Genomic DNA, 15,483 nt, shown 5'->3' with positions numbered 1-15,483 from the left:
GCTTTTAAATATCATCTTCTATTGAAGTTCAAGCCAATCCTGGACGACATATGTTACAGAAATTTCTAAGACATACCCTCACCAACTGAACACAAGGTAAGGCTCCCTCCACCACAACCTTCCATGGATTCCGAGGTAGACATCAGTAAACCAAAAGGAGAAAGGTTACAAACTCTGAAATAACCCACAACTTCAAGGTTAACTTCTTGGACAACCCTGAAATGAACCTTGAGGTCATGTAATTTCCAGTTTCTAATTCTGAGAACTAAGAGTCAGTTGGCTTTAGCTTTGGACTGTAGTGTATGACACAGAGCAAAAGATGTAACGTTTTTTTTTTTTTTTAGACCTGAATACGGGTCTAATTTTATTTACCAAGTGCCAGACAAATCACTCACCAGGCTCGGCTGCATGTCTTTGTGTCTTCAATCTGTTAAGATGGAGATAAATAATATCCCTCCTGTAGGACACCGAGTTGGCACTTAATGTATACAAAGCGCTGCCCAGAGACGGCACACAGCTGACACTAAATGGTAGCTACTATCTAGCTGTAAACATTACACAGTCAATTAGGGAGCTCACACATTCTTACAGAAACAGAAGGATGCCTATAGCTCTGCAGGGATCTCTCTGAAGGGATGGAGCCACAGTTACAGGGCCATCTTATTATTAGTCAGGCAGCCCAGCAACCCTCATCAGGACCACGGCATGACCAGTGCATCAGAATTCAGCATGCAAGCTGTCCATGTGGGCGGAGGCAAATGCCCTGGACATTCTCCATGGGGAACCCACAGCGGCAGTACAAGGTGGACTCTGCAGCCACCCGAATGCCTGCAGTGGAAGACGCTCAGGCAGTTGCCTGGACCATCGTAATCATTCCCTCCAAGGAATACTTTTCTCTGCAATAATACAAGACACTAGAGCAGTGGATCTCACCCTTCCCAATGCTGTGACTCTTTAATATAGTTCTTTGTGTTGTTCCTCGTGACCCCCCCCATCATAAAATTATTTTCGTTGCGACTTCATAACTGGAATTTTGCCACTGTTATGAATCTTAATGTAAATATCTGCATTTTCTGAGTCACTAAAACCACAAGGCCATGCTGACACAGTAGGAATTCTAGTTAGCAGCACCTATCAGGCCTATACTGAGAGAGCAGCGGTGTGTGGAGTTAAGTACTCATAAGTGCTCTGCGAAACTCAAAGTTAAAAATCTTAGGAACAGTGCCCAGAAAAGATCCCCATAGGATAGTGGGAAAACCCACAGGGAGAAATAGCAAAGTTACCACAGTGCTTCTGCTCTGAAAGGAGAGTGTCTTTACGAATTAACACCTACAGACTCCACTCACGTGGCCTGTGTTTGGAAACCTTTTATCCTAAGAAATACTGTTTGTCTCTTGAATGGGCTAGAAACCTAGTGCAATGGAAATTCCCAGGAATCTGAGGGTAACCCTAGCTAAGATTCCCAGCAATGGGGGATATGGAGCCTGAACTGGCCATATCCTGTAACCAGGCCAGACTTCCTGTGGAGGGATTGGGACCTACAATTAATTTGCCCTACCTCCACAATATGCTGGGGTAAAGGTGGTGCAGAAATTATGGAAATAGCCAACCAATGACTGGTCCATCTTGAGACTCATACCATGAGAGGGAGCCCACTCCTGACACTGCTTAGAGGGCCAGGACCCAGAGGCTGGACAGCTCAGACCTAGGGTAGAACCAAACATGACTGGCCAAAAAAAAGTCAATAAAATGATTCCTAATGATACTTTGCTATACTATAGATTTGTGCCTAGCCCAATTGTCATCAGAGAGGCTTCACCCAGCAACTGATGGAAACAGATGCAGAGACCCAAAGCCAAACCCTAGGCAGACCTTGGGGGAATCCTGAAGAAGAGGGGGGGGAAGGATTATGGAAGTCAGAGGGGTCAAGGACACCCCAAGAAAACTCACAGAATCAACTAACCTGGGTCTATAGGAACTCACAGAGACTGAACTGACAACCAGGGATCCTGCACGGGACTGACCTAGGCCCTCTGCATATATGTGACAGTTGTGTAGCCTGTGAACTCCTGGCAGAGAGAGCAGGGGCTGTCTCTGACTCTGTACCCAGCTTTTGGGACCCCCTTCCTCCGACTGGGTTGCCTCATCCAGCCTGACTAGGAGAGGAGATGCCTAGTCTCACTGCAACTTGATATATCATGGCTGGCTGATATCCATGGGAGGCCCGCCCTTTCCTGAAGACAAAGAAGGAGGAGAGGATGGTGGGGGACAGAACACAGACGGGGAGGAGAAGAAGGAGAGGAAACTGTGATTGGGCTGGAAAATCAATCATCAATCAATCAATCAATCAATCAATCCAGAAATGAAATACTGCTTGCGGGGCTGGAGAGTGGCTCAGCAGTTAAGAGCACTTGTTGCTTTCTTAGAGGACCCAGGACCCACATGGTGGTTCACAACCATCTGTAACTCCAGTTCCAGGGGATCCTATGCCCTCTTTTCTGGCCAGTATAGGTACCGGGCACACACATAGCACACATACATACATTCAGGCAAAACACTCACACACATAGAAATAAATAAAGCTTAATGAAAAAAAAATGTTGCTTGTAAACATCCAAATGCTGCCCTGATATCTGAGAAACAATGACTACGGGGGGACAAAGGAGAGAGACTACAATAGCCTTTTAATTCCCATAGTTGCCTTTAGTGGAACCAGAACCAGAGCCTACTGCTCAACTCATCACTTAAGACTCTCTACTCTAAACATTTAGCAACATTAGTTATACAGCAACATGGCAATATAGCAATTCAGAGGCTAGCCTGAGCTACAAGAGACCTGTTTCAAAAGAAAAGTAATTCCTCGTGGCTTGAAACAGACACCGGAGTTAATTTACAATCTTACACTGTCACAATTACCCAGAATTCAAAAACGGTTTTCATCTAATAGTCACTCACATAATTTTGGTAACTGTCAAAGAAAAAGCTCTCTAATCTTTTAAGGTTTATATATGCACGTTACAGGCACAGCTGGATTATTCCAGTCCTGCTTATGAAGTCAGACTGTGTATATCCATGATATGTCTATGTGTACCATAAATATTTGCTGAAGAAAGAACAAACAGGGGCTGTAACACAGATAATGTCTCAGTTCCTGTCAGGCGTGATTGCATGACCAGGAGATAAAATACAGGTAATAAAGAGGAGGGAGCTGGCCCAGCTCATGCCTCAGTGTGATTAGAAAATTGCCCCCCCCACTTCCTACAGGGCGTGTCTTTCACCTTCATTTAATTTCTGGTTTAAATTTATTGTGATTATTAAAAAGCTGACAGAGAAATAATGATAGAGAATAATGATAGAGAAACCTCTTACATATTTATTACATATATATAAAAAAAAGGAAAGAGAAAATAGAATTGAAAAACATCCATGGTAAGCAATGTAGTCTTTCAGCTACTTCAGCATATTTTATTTTTTAATGCATATACAATTATTAAAACCAAAAATTGGAATTGTACTGTATTTCAGTTTATTAACCTGCTTTTTCAATTAACTTTCCTCAAGCATTAGATATTCTTCAAAACACTTTTAAATGGCTGTGTGAGATCTCACTGGATGGCTATGAAAGGCAGTCTAACTGTTTCCTCACTGCTGAACACTAGAGAGCTTCTAATTTTTCACTTATATAACATATTTTGATAATCATTTTGTGCACAACCATTCTCATGCATATTAAATTATAAAGTAGTATATAATCTTTGGTAATTTCATACATGAATACAGTATATTTAGAGCATTGTCTCTCCTATATAATTTTTGTTGTTTCCTTAGGCTATATTGTTTAGAAGCTAAATTACTGGTCCTGTAACATGACCTTATTAAAGTTTTTTTGTCTAAACACTGTTAGACCCAAAAAACACAAAATCAATGCATAAGTTTGGCAGCATTGTGAAAAGCATGCATGTCCATAAAATCTCACCAGGGCTAGCTACGACGGATGTTACAAAACCAGCTTGTAGTTAGGATTCGAAGGAAATTTAAGTCTGGTGCCTGGAATGTGAGCAAGGACATGCATGGGGGGGGGTGTCCCATTTGCACAGTATTTGTAACCTATAGGTAGTAGGTGCAGTGGGAGTGGGCGGAGGATGTAAAAGTTTCACATTTGTTCCTTAAGCAAAATAAAGGTTTTATAGACACAGGGTCCTCCCACATGATACTTGATAGTTCTAACGAAACACCTCAAAGTCTATTCTGACTTCCAAACCCCAGAGAACAACAGACTCCAGGGAATGACAGACTTCTAGAGCCTTTCCAACCGTCTACAGGGTGAGAGGCCCTCTGGGATTCACTAACACCCTCTTATTTGGTCTTCTGCCTACGGATCTAACAGGCTGTGTTAAGCTTGAATCTGACAGATGGATTTGCTGCTGTAAAAATGCCATTCAAAACCAGTAAGCTCGGGGTACATGAACCCGGGTGAAGGCAGACCCAGGGAACCAGCGGGCCCCTGCAGGCACCTCAGGAACAGCAGCAGACTCCTACCCGCTAATGATGATTTCTGAATTATTTGTGGGTAATGAGTGGCTAAGTGCCAGGTGTCACACTTCTCTCCACTGGTCTCTGTTTCAGCACTTGTCATCTGTGCTGAATGTGTGCTGTAAACACTGAATGACAGTGGTAGAGACAACGGGAAGCTGGAAGGGGGAGGGGCCGCTCGTTATTATTCCTAATGGGGAAAAAAAAAGGCTAATGGCAGTTTGCAGGAAACAAACAACCCAAACTTTGCATTCCAAAGCCAATATATGCAATAAACATACAGACAAGTCAACAAGAACAATGCCATTCACCAGGGCAGCTGTACTCCATGACGCCCGTGGAGATTGTTTGGGGTACCATTGGGTTTACCGTTTACTAGGTCAAAGAGCACAGGAACATCATTACTGATGCTCAGGGGGAACACGAGGGGACAATTCTAACCCAGAAGTGACGGACAGATCCCGCTCTGTGGAGCTCTCCTCTCGGTACTCAGAAGGCCCTTCCCTCGGATGTCCAGCCTGACTGGCTTTGTAATAAGTAACTCTATGAGTGTGGTGGCCAGGACAGGGCCTCCAGAAACAGAAAGAGAGCAAACCCTGTCTTCATCACGCACGAGCTCTGGGCTATATTGCCATATTTTAGTCCTCTGGAAAAGGTACTCATGGCCAGCTTCCACAGTGAGTGCTCATGAAGTATCAGCCGTTGCTGGTGAGGTTCCATCTACTCATAAACTCTGCCTCACATTTAGGATTTTCAGAATATCCAATTAGCACAAGGTGCCTAAATCATAACTTGACTAGAGTATGAACTGCCACAAAGGAAATACTTTCTCTTCCCCAACCAAATACCAACCAGGAGCAATCCATCTCAACTCCCAAGACCAGAAGAGACTGGCATATTCAGGGCAGTGTGGCCATAGACAGAAAGACTAATTTCTTATGGATACTGGTCCTCAATACTGAGAAGTGAGCTCCACACAAAACCTGGGATCCCCAAAAGGCTAAATTTAAATCAGAATAAAGTCAAGGATTTATTAACACTGAACACTAGAGATTTAGTCTTTAATACCACTCTGGAGAAGACAGGGCAGATTTTCCAATCAGGTTCGGGACCTTTCTGCACATCTTCATGGCCACTGGATTCTATAGAGATGCAAGAATTCATGTTACTGAGTTGGCTGTTTGAAACCTGGGGCTTATGCAGGGACACTTGGCTCAGGCTGGGAGGAGGGGACTGGACCTGCCTGGACTGAATCTACCAGGTTGATCACAGTCCTCGGGGGAGGATTTGCCCTGGAGGAGGTGGGAATAGGGGGTGGGCTGGGGATAAGGGGAGGGGGTGGGAGGGGGGAGAATAGGGGAACCCGTGGCTGATATGTAGAACTGAATGGTATTGTAAAATAAAATAAATAAAATTAAAAAAAAAAAAGAATTCATGTTACAGTGCTCCTCGTGGAGAAGACCTGAGAGGGTTTAAACTGCAGGATAGATATGAAACTGGGAACACTTGTGGTTTTTCCTCTCAAAGTTAGAACATTTGGGGCTGGAAAAGGTTCAGCTGGTAAAGAATCTGCTGCATAAGCGTGAGGACCTGGGATTGATCCCCAACACCCGCATCAAGCTGAGCAGGGCGGTGTGCACTTGTCTGGAATCTCAGTGCTGGGGAGGCAGAGACAGGCAGAGAGCCCTGGGGCCCACTGGCCAGCAAAGAGAAGCATCCTGTCTTTCAGAGTAGAACCCTGGTTATCTCACTGAAGATGATCCAGGAATTTAGAGGAGACCTATTCCAATCCAGTCATAGGTAAGCTGGGAGATGTTTTTTTTTTTTTAATCACTCTGCCTGTCCAAGAAAAGAACTTGTTATAAGAACCTAGTACAACTATAGACATTTACTCTAGGAGCTTTTCACACGGACTACAGATGCTGATGTGGCCATCAGAACAGTTATACCAGCATGTAGTCCTGCTGACTCATTGCTGGGGATGGTTTCACACTTCACCAGTGGGCACAACTGAAGGGCTCTTGTTTTGAAATATATTGCTCCGCCTTTAATCCCAGCACTCGGGAGGCAGAGCCAGGCGGATCTCTGTGAGTTCGAGGCCAGCCTGGGCTACCAAGTGAGTCCCAGGAAAGGCGCAAAGCTACACAGAGAAACCCTGTCTTGAAAAACCAAAAAAAAAAAAAAAAAAAAGAAAAAGAAAAAGAAAAAAGAAATATATTGCTCTTGCTAGCTAACACATAGGAAAATTTCAGATGCTCATGTGTGATGGCTAGTCTTCATCGTCAATTTGACTGGACTTAGATTCACCAAGAGACCACACCTCTGGCATGCCTGTGAGGGGGTGTCCAGAGGATGAACTGAAGAAGGAAGGTCTACTTCCTGACTGTAGATACAATGTGTCCTCACTCACACTCCTACTGCCATATCTCCCCATCATGATAGACTACGTCCCCTCAAACTGTAAGTCAGAATGAATCCTTCCCTTCCCTGTCTTTTGTCAGGGATCAATAAGAGCAACTAATTAAGGACTTGGGAGACAGCTCAGCTGACGAGGTGCTTGTCGTACAGGCATGAGAATCCCAGGGTGGCAGCATGTGTCTGCAGTCCCAACGCTGGCAGAGCAAAGGCAAAAGCAGATCCCTGAAGCTCACCTAGCCAATCAAAGAACTTCACGTTCAGTGAGAGACCCTGCCTCAAAAAAGGAGATGGAGAGCAAGTAAGGAAGACACTCAACATTGACCCCTGACCCCCACAAGCATGCACACACATGTGTACCTGCACCTGCAAGTTCACATGCATACACACATAAAAATCTATTCATATAAATATTTACACACATACATCATGAGGGGATGAGTGTGTGTGGGCACACACACACACACACTAGCAACACACTTATGTAACAGAAATCTCTAACTGTTAATAATTGACCATGATATTGAATATGGAAAGAAGATCCACTACTAATCTATGACTTATTTACATTTTCTCTTATTTATGATCTCTGAACTTCAGCTAACTTTGTATTATTATATATAATTGCAGGCATTTTTTTCGATTTTTTTTTTAATAAACAAAAATGACTAATTCACTTCAAGACTGACAAGATCTAACCTGAGAAGCTGTGACAGTTCACTCACAGGAGACAGCATTAGTGGAAATGACACACTCTGACCCTGTGTTCTTACAGCCATGACATCCAGTTTTCCGAAATGTCTTGATCATGGTACAAATAAATACAATCATCGGCACTAAACAGGGCACACTCTTGAGCCTGCTCCAACAACTGTAAATTGTCCTTACAAGGTGGGCTCTGCTTCTGTCTGAAGACACTCCCTTCACAGGCCTTCGCCACTTACTCCTCCCTACACCCGCTCTCAGGGGCAGGCAGGAGAGCTGGTTCTCTCCACTCCTCTCCTCAATGCTTGGACTAACTAACTAGCCTTCTCCTCCCAACATCTACTCTTCTCAGACTCAAAACCTTCAACACTTGTTTTCTCTCCTTCTGTCATATCGATTTCATGATTATTTCCCGACAGCCACACAAGCCTCGAAGTCTGCCTTACAACCTTCTCGACCTCCGACTCCTTACCCACATCTTCATTCAAACACACCCTGAACATAGCATATGCACAAGACTACACAAGGTACCAGGGAGACACTGCTGGATGGATGAAATCCTTGTGTTCACGGGATTTGTACTCCAGTAGAAGAGACTAGGACAAAAGGATATTAATGTAAATAGATAAATATATAACCAACATCCAGACACATGAAATGGTAATTAATGTTCTGAGAAAAAAATAAAATCAGCTACATGGACAGTGAGTGAGAAGGACATGGAGAGAAGAGCTGAACAGACTACCCCATGAGGGGACAGTTAAAAAATGAGTCAAGAGCTGGGTGGTGGTGGCACTTGTCTTTAATCCCAGCACTCAGAAGGCAGAGCCAGGAGGATCTCTGTGAGTTCAAGGCCAGCCTAGTCTACAAAGCGAGATCCAGGACAGGCACCAAAACTACACGGAGAAACGGAGAAACCCTGTCTCAAAAAACAAACAAACAAACAAAAAAAAAAGTGAGTCGCATGTGTGAGGAAGCCAGACACGGCTGGAGGAAAAACTTAGTTAGACCAAGGAGACTAAAGTACATATTAACCTTGAAGTAAGAACACCATAAGCACACACTTGGTACCTCTCAGGAATAGACTGCAGGGAAACAAAAGAAATGCAATATGGTAAGAGATGGGGTCAGAGGTCAGACAGACCCAGATTCTAAACGGCCTCATAGTCAGTGTTCAGCAACTCAGCGTCATATGGATGTCCTGGAGGATTGGTGGAGAAGAGTTAAATCTACCTGGGATTTTGAAGGGAACACTGATTATTCTGTGAAGAATGCCCTGGGTGATGGGTGAGGGTAAAAACTGGAGGACCAAGTAGACAGCTGTGGCTTTCTATATTTCAGATGAGGAATCATGGAGGCTCAGACCAGAATAGAAGGGGAAGAGGTAGAAGGTAGCTATCAGGTTCCAGGGGAAGGAAAATCTACAGGGGTCTCTGTTGGTTGGAAGCAAAATGTGAGACAAAGAGAGGCTGAGGCTGTTTCCAGGAATCTTGGGAAGATTCATCAAATGAGAATTGTCTGTTACTGACAGGGAAATTGGAAAGAGGCACCTCTGAGAGAATGATGAAGTCTGTTTGGGATACCTTAAGATCCATTAGCTCCAAAGTGGGTCTTCTTGGGTAAATTAAATATTACTGTAACAGGCCTACTGACATCCGGGACCAAAGTTCACAAATTCAGATCTTTCAGGAGCCAGGCAGTCCATATAAATAAATATTAGAATAACTGGTAGATAAGGACTGTGGCCGACCAGGTAGGAAATGCCCCCATTTAAACTAGAAGCCACTACAGAGATAATCAGTGTTGCCATTTAGGATCTGAGCACAGTGTTCCTATATCTTCCGGTTTACAAATGCAAGGAAAAAAATCAGTATTTTTAATAGCCAAGTTTCAGAATCTACTAAATTCTAGAAGAGTTTAGCTAGAGGTTTTACTTCAGAACTTAACAGTAATGTTAATTAATTGATATATAACATCAAAGAAATGTTGTTTAGCATTTCTCTCCATTTACTTAATAAGAAAATTTTTATTTCCATATGCTTCAAGGGACAAGCTTTATTTGGGGAATTTATGAGGACGCCTTAGATGTCCAATCAACTCCTTTGTTACCCCTTTGGAAGTTTCAGTGGCATGTTTATGTTGCGAAGCTGTGAGGTGTGGCAGATCACACACACAGGCAATTACGTTAGGTGTCCTAACATCTGAGACCAGAGTCAAGGAGAAGTTCTAGCAGGACACGTACTGAAGCCTTGAGTGTGTTAAGGACTAAGTGGACTCTTGACCCTGTCACTGGATGAAGAAACACTTGGTGAAATCCCAGGCACTCGTCACATCAGCCCCCCATCTTCTGTCTTTCGTCTGCTGTGCTGTATCACTTAGAGACAGGAAAAGACAGCCAAGTGCTACTATGCACAGATGTTCCCTGTTTTATTTATCCATGAGGAAGAAAGGGGAGGCAAATAAATCTGGCACAGAAAATGTGTAATAAAAAGACAAGGCGAATATCACTGTAAGTCTTTAAAAATACCCTCTGTTTAGAAAAGTTTACAACACAATGTAGAAGATCAATTCATAGATCCACAAAGTAGACAATACAAAAATGCCAAACACCAAGAAGCAAATTAGCCTTGTCTGCCTTGGATTTAGTAAGGCCTGGGATGAAAACATTTCCCTCAACTCTAAAGAAGAGGAGGTGGAGTGGAAATCAGTGGGGATAGAAAACACCAAGGAACTAGACCTTCCAGATGCGACACAACTGACGTACATACGAACTCACAGAGACTGGTAATGTGCACAGGGCCTGCACAGGTCCAAGCAAGATGGGGTCCTAGCACTGAGGGAGAAGTGGACATGATCTCCCATCCCTAACCAAGAGCTATCTCCAATTGGAAACCATTTGCAAAGGAAAAGTTAGTTTTCTCCAATGGAAGCAACAGAGTCTCACTGCCAGGCCCCATGCCCAGCAGTAGATGGAAAACTCAAAACCAACTCTTTTGGAGAATTTTGTCTCACAGGCTTTGTCTGGGCAGTTTTTACCTTATTGGTCTTCTGCTTCTATGTTACAGCTTCCGATTTTGTGTTTTTATGGATTTTCTTTGTGTGTGTGTGTGTGTGTGTGTGTGTGTGTGTGTGTGTGTGTTTTCATGCATGCTTATTCTTTCTCCCCTACCCCATTTATTTTATTCTATTCTGTTTTTTTTTTAATTCCCCTGTTTGTTTTCTAAAGGGAGAGAAGGCATGGAGTTGGAAGGGTAGGGAGGTGAGGAGGATCTGAGAGGCAACGAGGGAGGGGAAACCAAAATCAGACTACGTTGTAAGAAAAAAAAATCTATTTTCAATAAATAAATAAAGAGAAAAAATGCCAAACATTATCCAAAAGCTCTGTGCCAAGGTCAGTAAAGGAGAAGGGAAAATGGTTTTGAATGGCCAATGAGAGTCTCCCATGAGCCATCCTTGACCCCAAGGAAGCATTAGAGGGTGGAGGTTGGGAAGATGAGGCAGAGATACAGATGGGACAGATATAGGAATCACAACACACAATGTACATGTTGTGAAATGGGGCTGGACCAGACTATGTCTTCAGTGGACACCCAACCCATAAGGAAATCTGGCTTTACTTGTGTAGAGAACAGGAAGCCCTTGAACGATTTCATGACTCTGCCATATTCAGGGAATTCGAAATGATGAGGACCTGAAGGTGCTAGTGAGGTAAGAGTCCTCAAAGGCCCTGGGAAGAGGTGACGAGAGTCTGGACTGGGAGCTGGCAGTGGCAACCAAAGGAAATGATATTCTAGAGGAGGAAGCTGATCTACAGAGTTAATCTAGGGACTACAGGTGAAACCAAGGAGAGAGACACAGATCGGGCCCCATGCCACTGAGAATGGTTCTCTGACAACAGACTGGCCCACATACTGCTTTATGCCACAGATGGAGAGTGGGACATCTAGGCAGAAATGTTTGAGCAGCTCATCAGCATTGTGCACCTAGCACCTGTGAATAGGTAAATAAGGTGCATTAAGATACTCCTGTGTTCTCCGCTGTGTGTCATATCCTTCACCAAGTGACTCGGAGAAAGACAGGGTTGAACTCTGCAACAGAGCAGTATCTGCGAAGATGTCTGTTTAAATCAGAGGAAGGGAGGATTGAACGAAGACTAATTTGTCACACTTTCTCTGTGCCCTTGTATTATATAGATGCATATAAAAGTACTACACCACATCACAGCATATGCTTAACTTTCAAGTTCTCCACATTTATTCTGAGTTTTAGGTTAGTGATGGAGGTGAGGAGGAAAATGGATGATCTTTATTCCTTATTCTTCTTCTCCTCTTTGAGGGAGATGAACAGACACAAAAGAGAAGTCAGGAAGCAGAGGAGAAAGACTTTGGGAGTGTGTACCACCTGCTGAGATACACAGTGACAAAAGTCAATTGTCTCCTTAAAAAATAATAGCCATGCCAGGCAGTGGTGGCACACGCCTTTAATCCCAGCACTCAGGAAGCAGAGGCAGGTGGATCTTTGAGTTTAAAGCCAACATGGTCTACCAAGTGAGTTCCAGTACAACAAGGACTAAACAAAAAAGCCCTGTCTTGAAACCCCCTATAATAACAATAATAATAATGATGATGATGACGATGATAATAATAATAATAATAATAATAATAATAATAATAATAATAATAATAATAACAACAGCATGCAGCCTTGGCTAGCCTGGAGCTGACGATGAAGACCAGGCTTATCTTGAACTCCTAGAGATCTGCTTGCCCCAGTCTCCAAAGTGAAACTTTGCCCCAAAACAAACAAACAAACAAACAAACAAACAAACTAGTACTTGCATTGTCTAAATTTCATGATCAATTTACACACATTCTCCCCATCATCAGACTTTCCACTCAAAGCCAGTCAGGAGTCATCCATTCAACCTTCAGGCTCCTTGCAGCAGGCCAGGGTCCCCAGTGTCCCTGTCATTTGAAGGTGGGGCCTAGATAGAGCTCAGGTGCAGCAGGCAGAGCAACAAGGCATGACAGCTGTTTCCATAGCAGTCATCAGTCTTTTTTTATTTACCACAGATCTCCAGGGTGAGCTGGGTCAATGTCTTCCTGCTCCTTAGCAACCAGGAAGGCCACGTGACTTACACTTTCTCAATTTAAATGCTCAGAGCAAGGGAAAAAAACTGGAGAACCCATAGTGGGAAAGAAGAGAGAGGCAGGTAAAGGGTAGACTTGCCAACTTAGGGGGCATCTCAGCATGCAGTAGTTATTGAACACCAAGTCCTTTCATTCACAGCACCCTGAGTCTCTGAGAATCTACAAAGGCATTGCACTAAATATTACATCGGGTGGTCACGGACTAGTTAATGGCAGAAGTACTTCTTAGACAGTGTATGGGTATCCTTTCTGAACACTGTAACAAAAGCACCAGCATTAAAAACTTCCCCAAGACCCTCTAGGAGGAATGTCTGCACTAGGATCTGTGAAAAATACACACAGGAGAAATCACCAGTTTGGACAGACTGCCCTGGCATTTCTTGCTATAAGTAGCAAGGGTATGCTGGGAGGTCTTGAGGTTGGGCGCTCTCTCAAAAGTACCCACAGAAATGCACTCCAACTGCTGTGAATCCATATTTGAGTTGTCCATTTAAGAATGCATACACAATGAATTATTAATAGCTGATGTGCAGCCGGGTACCACGGCTAACCCCTATAATTGCAGCACTTGGAGGCTGACCCAGGAGAATGGCTGAAAGCCTGAGAACAGCTTGGGCTACACAATAAGTTCCAAGCCATCCTGACATGTGAGAGTCTGTGTCAAAAAAGCAAAAACAGAAAGGAAAAAAAACAAAACAATAACTAATACATTTCTTTAAATTAGGCAATATGCGATTGTCATTTAAAATGGGAGTGGAGCAGAGAGATGTGAGGGATCCTGCAAGACTATCCACTAAGTAAAACAAACACAAAGGAAAATTCCCATGAAAAAGTGGACAAGGTTCTTGTAAACTTCCACTTCTACAACCAAATTATTCTCATAAGACACACATAATGGCAAACCATTATTTCTATGTGCGCTGGCTGAAACACCGCTGTGGTGTCTATGGCCAGCATTTATATGATTAATCCCCACATAACCATGGCAGCAGAGCAGTCTCCCAAAACCAAATGCAGCAACTGCCAACAAAAATAGCTTTCCAGAAGTGGATCAAATGGGACAACTGGTATATTCCACCATAAACAAGCTCTGACACTTCACTTCCGCTGTTTGCTGCCTTCGGAAACTGTTCAGTCCTTGTTTCTCAAGGTTCCTGCATATTACAATGTCATTTGCCTCCTGACTCTTTGAGTCTGACAGTGACTAGGTCCCAAGGAACCTGGCAGAGGTTAGGGCTTGTAGAGCACTGTTAGTCTTATAGATTCATGGGTTCTTTTGTACCTCCTTGAAGAAGAGGGACATGAACATCACAATCCTGATACTGGCTTCTCAGCTACCCAAAGGAACCCCGCTACATGTATGTTGTGGTCGGTGCTCCGAGCCCCCTTTTCCCCCCCAAAAAAGAAAAGGCCAGTTTAACAGCTTTACACTATTGGACATCGCTGCATAAAATGAGGGGGTGACCTGTGACATGAAGGACTTCACAACAAACTTTCAGATTCAGATTTCAGATAGCAATCCCATGCTATCCAAACAGGGTTCTATCTGCAGAAAATGATAAAATGCACTGAGAATCTTCTCCTACCTGCCTGCTTTCCCTCTGAGAGGATGTTGAGGCACTTCTGTGGGTTGGAGTGGATGTTTTATGAGCAGGGGATATGCCCTTCTCGTCTGAATTCATCGCTGCAATTAGTCTAGGGATGTGCACGTGAGACCATCCCAATCTTTCCAACTCTCAGACTAAGAACCAGACGATCTACGGCTTTAATCCATCTCCCACAAATCAGGCTGGACCAGGAAAGTGCAGGCCTCTACTGAGGTGTCCAAACCACCTAAAAACGAAACAAACAGAAAGTCTCATGTCATTTAAAGAGAAATCAAAATCATTACATTTAGGGGAAAATTAATTTGCATTAACAAAGGGAACTACACACACTTAGACATGCAGGTCTGAGGCCCAGAGACATTGACGTTGGAAGCACATGATGATGATGATGATGATGATGATGATGTTGTTGATGATACAAATATGCAAGATGATTAATATATGAATTCTGAAATTTCTGTGTTAGGAAATTTTATAATAACTCTTATACAGTTATATTTTTAGAATTTCTAACATTATGCTAACAGATTATGTGAACTTGTATATGCTCATTAGGATTTTAATGACCCTCTAGTGATAGACAAGAATTGAAATAGCAATCCCTTGGGCTGGGCAGGTAACTCAGTAATAGAACATTTGTCAAGGATAGGCAAGGTCCTGGGTCCAATCTGAACACCAAAAACTAGTAATTATTAATTTAAAAAGAATAATTTCAGTAATTAAGAGTACTTTAATGAACTTGTAAACCTGGATATTCTAAATGACTGAAACTTGTAATCCCTTCTTGGAATTTTAAATCCCCTGCCATTATATTAAAATAAGAACTGCTCAGCTGAGCTGAAGCAATGGCTCAGTAGTTATACAGCACTAGCTGCTCTCCCAGAGGGCCCAGGCACAATACCCAGCACCCACAGGGTGGCTTACATTCTGTAACTCCTGTTTTAGAGTATCCAGTTCCTTCTTCTGACCTACAAGGGCACCAGGCATGCACATGACACACAGACATGCATGCAGGTAAAACACCCATATAAATAAAATTAAATTTAAAAACCTTTAAAATTAAACATAAACTG

At 43.1% G+C, this 15,483-nt stretch overlaps 1 protein-coding gene across 16 annotated transcripts in view; it reads right to left on the bottom strand.

Annotated features, from left to right (window-relative positions):
• Osbpl6 (oxysterol binding protein like 6) overlaps positions 1–15,483 on the bottom strand; it is a 202,367-nt gene that overhangs the window by 70,297 nt on the left and 116,587 nt on the right. For all 16 annotated transcript variants that reach the window (XM_006972473.4, XM_042275501.2, XM_042275506.2 and 13 more), the window contains one exon: positions 14,390–14,636. In XM_006972473.4, the coding sequence (XP_006972535.2) occupies positions 14,390–14,485 (96 nt within the window). In that variant the 5' untranslated portion in view covers positions 14,486–14,636. The remainder of the gene's footprint in view (positions 1–14,389; positions 14,637–15,483) is intronic.

Source organism: Peromyscus maniculatus, chromosome 4, assembly GCF_049852395.1.
Source record: "Peromyscus maniculatus bairdii isolate BWxNUB_F1_BW_parent chromosome 4, HU_Pman_BW_mat_3.1, whole genome shotgun sequence".
NCBI lineage: Eukaryota > Metazoa > Chordata > Mammalia > Rodentia > Cricetidae > Peromyscus > Peromyscus maniculatus.
This window is presented reverse-complemented; position numbering and strand designations above follow the sequence as displayed.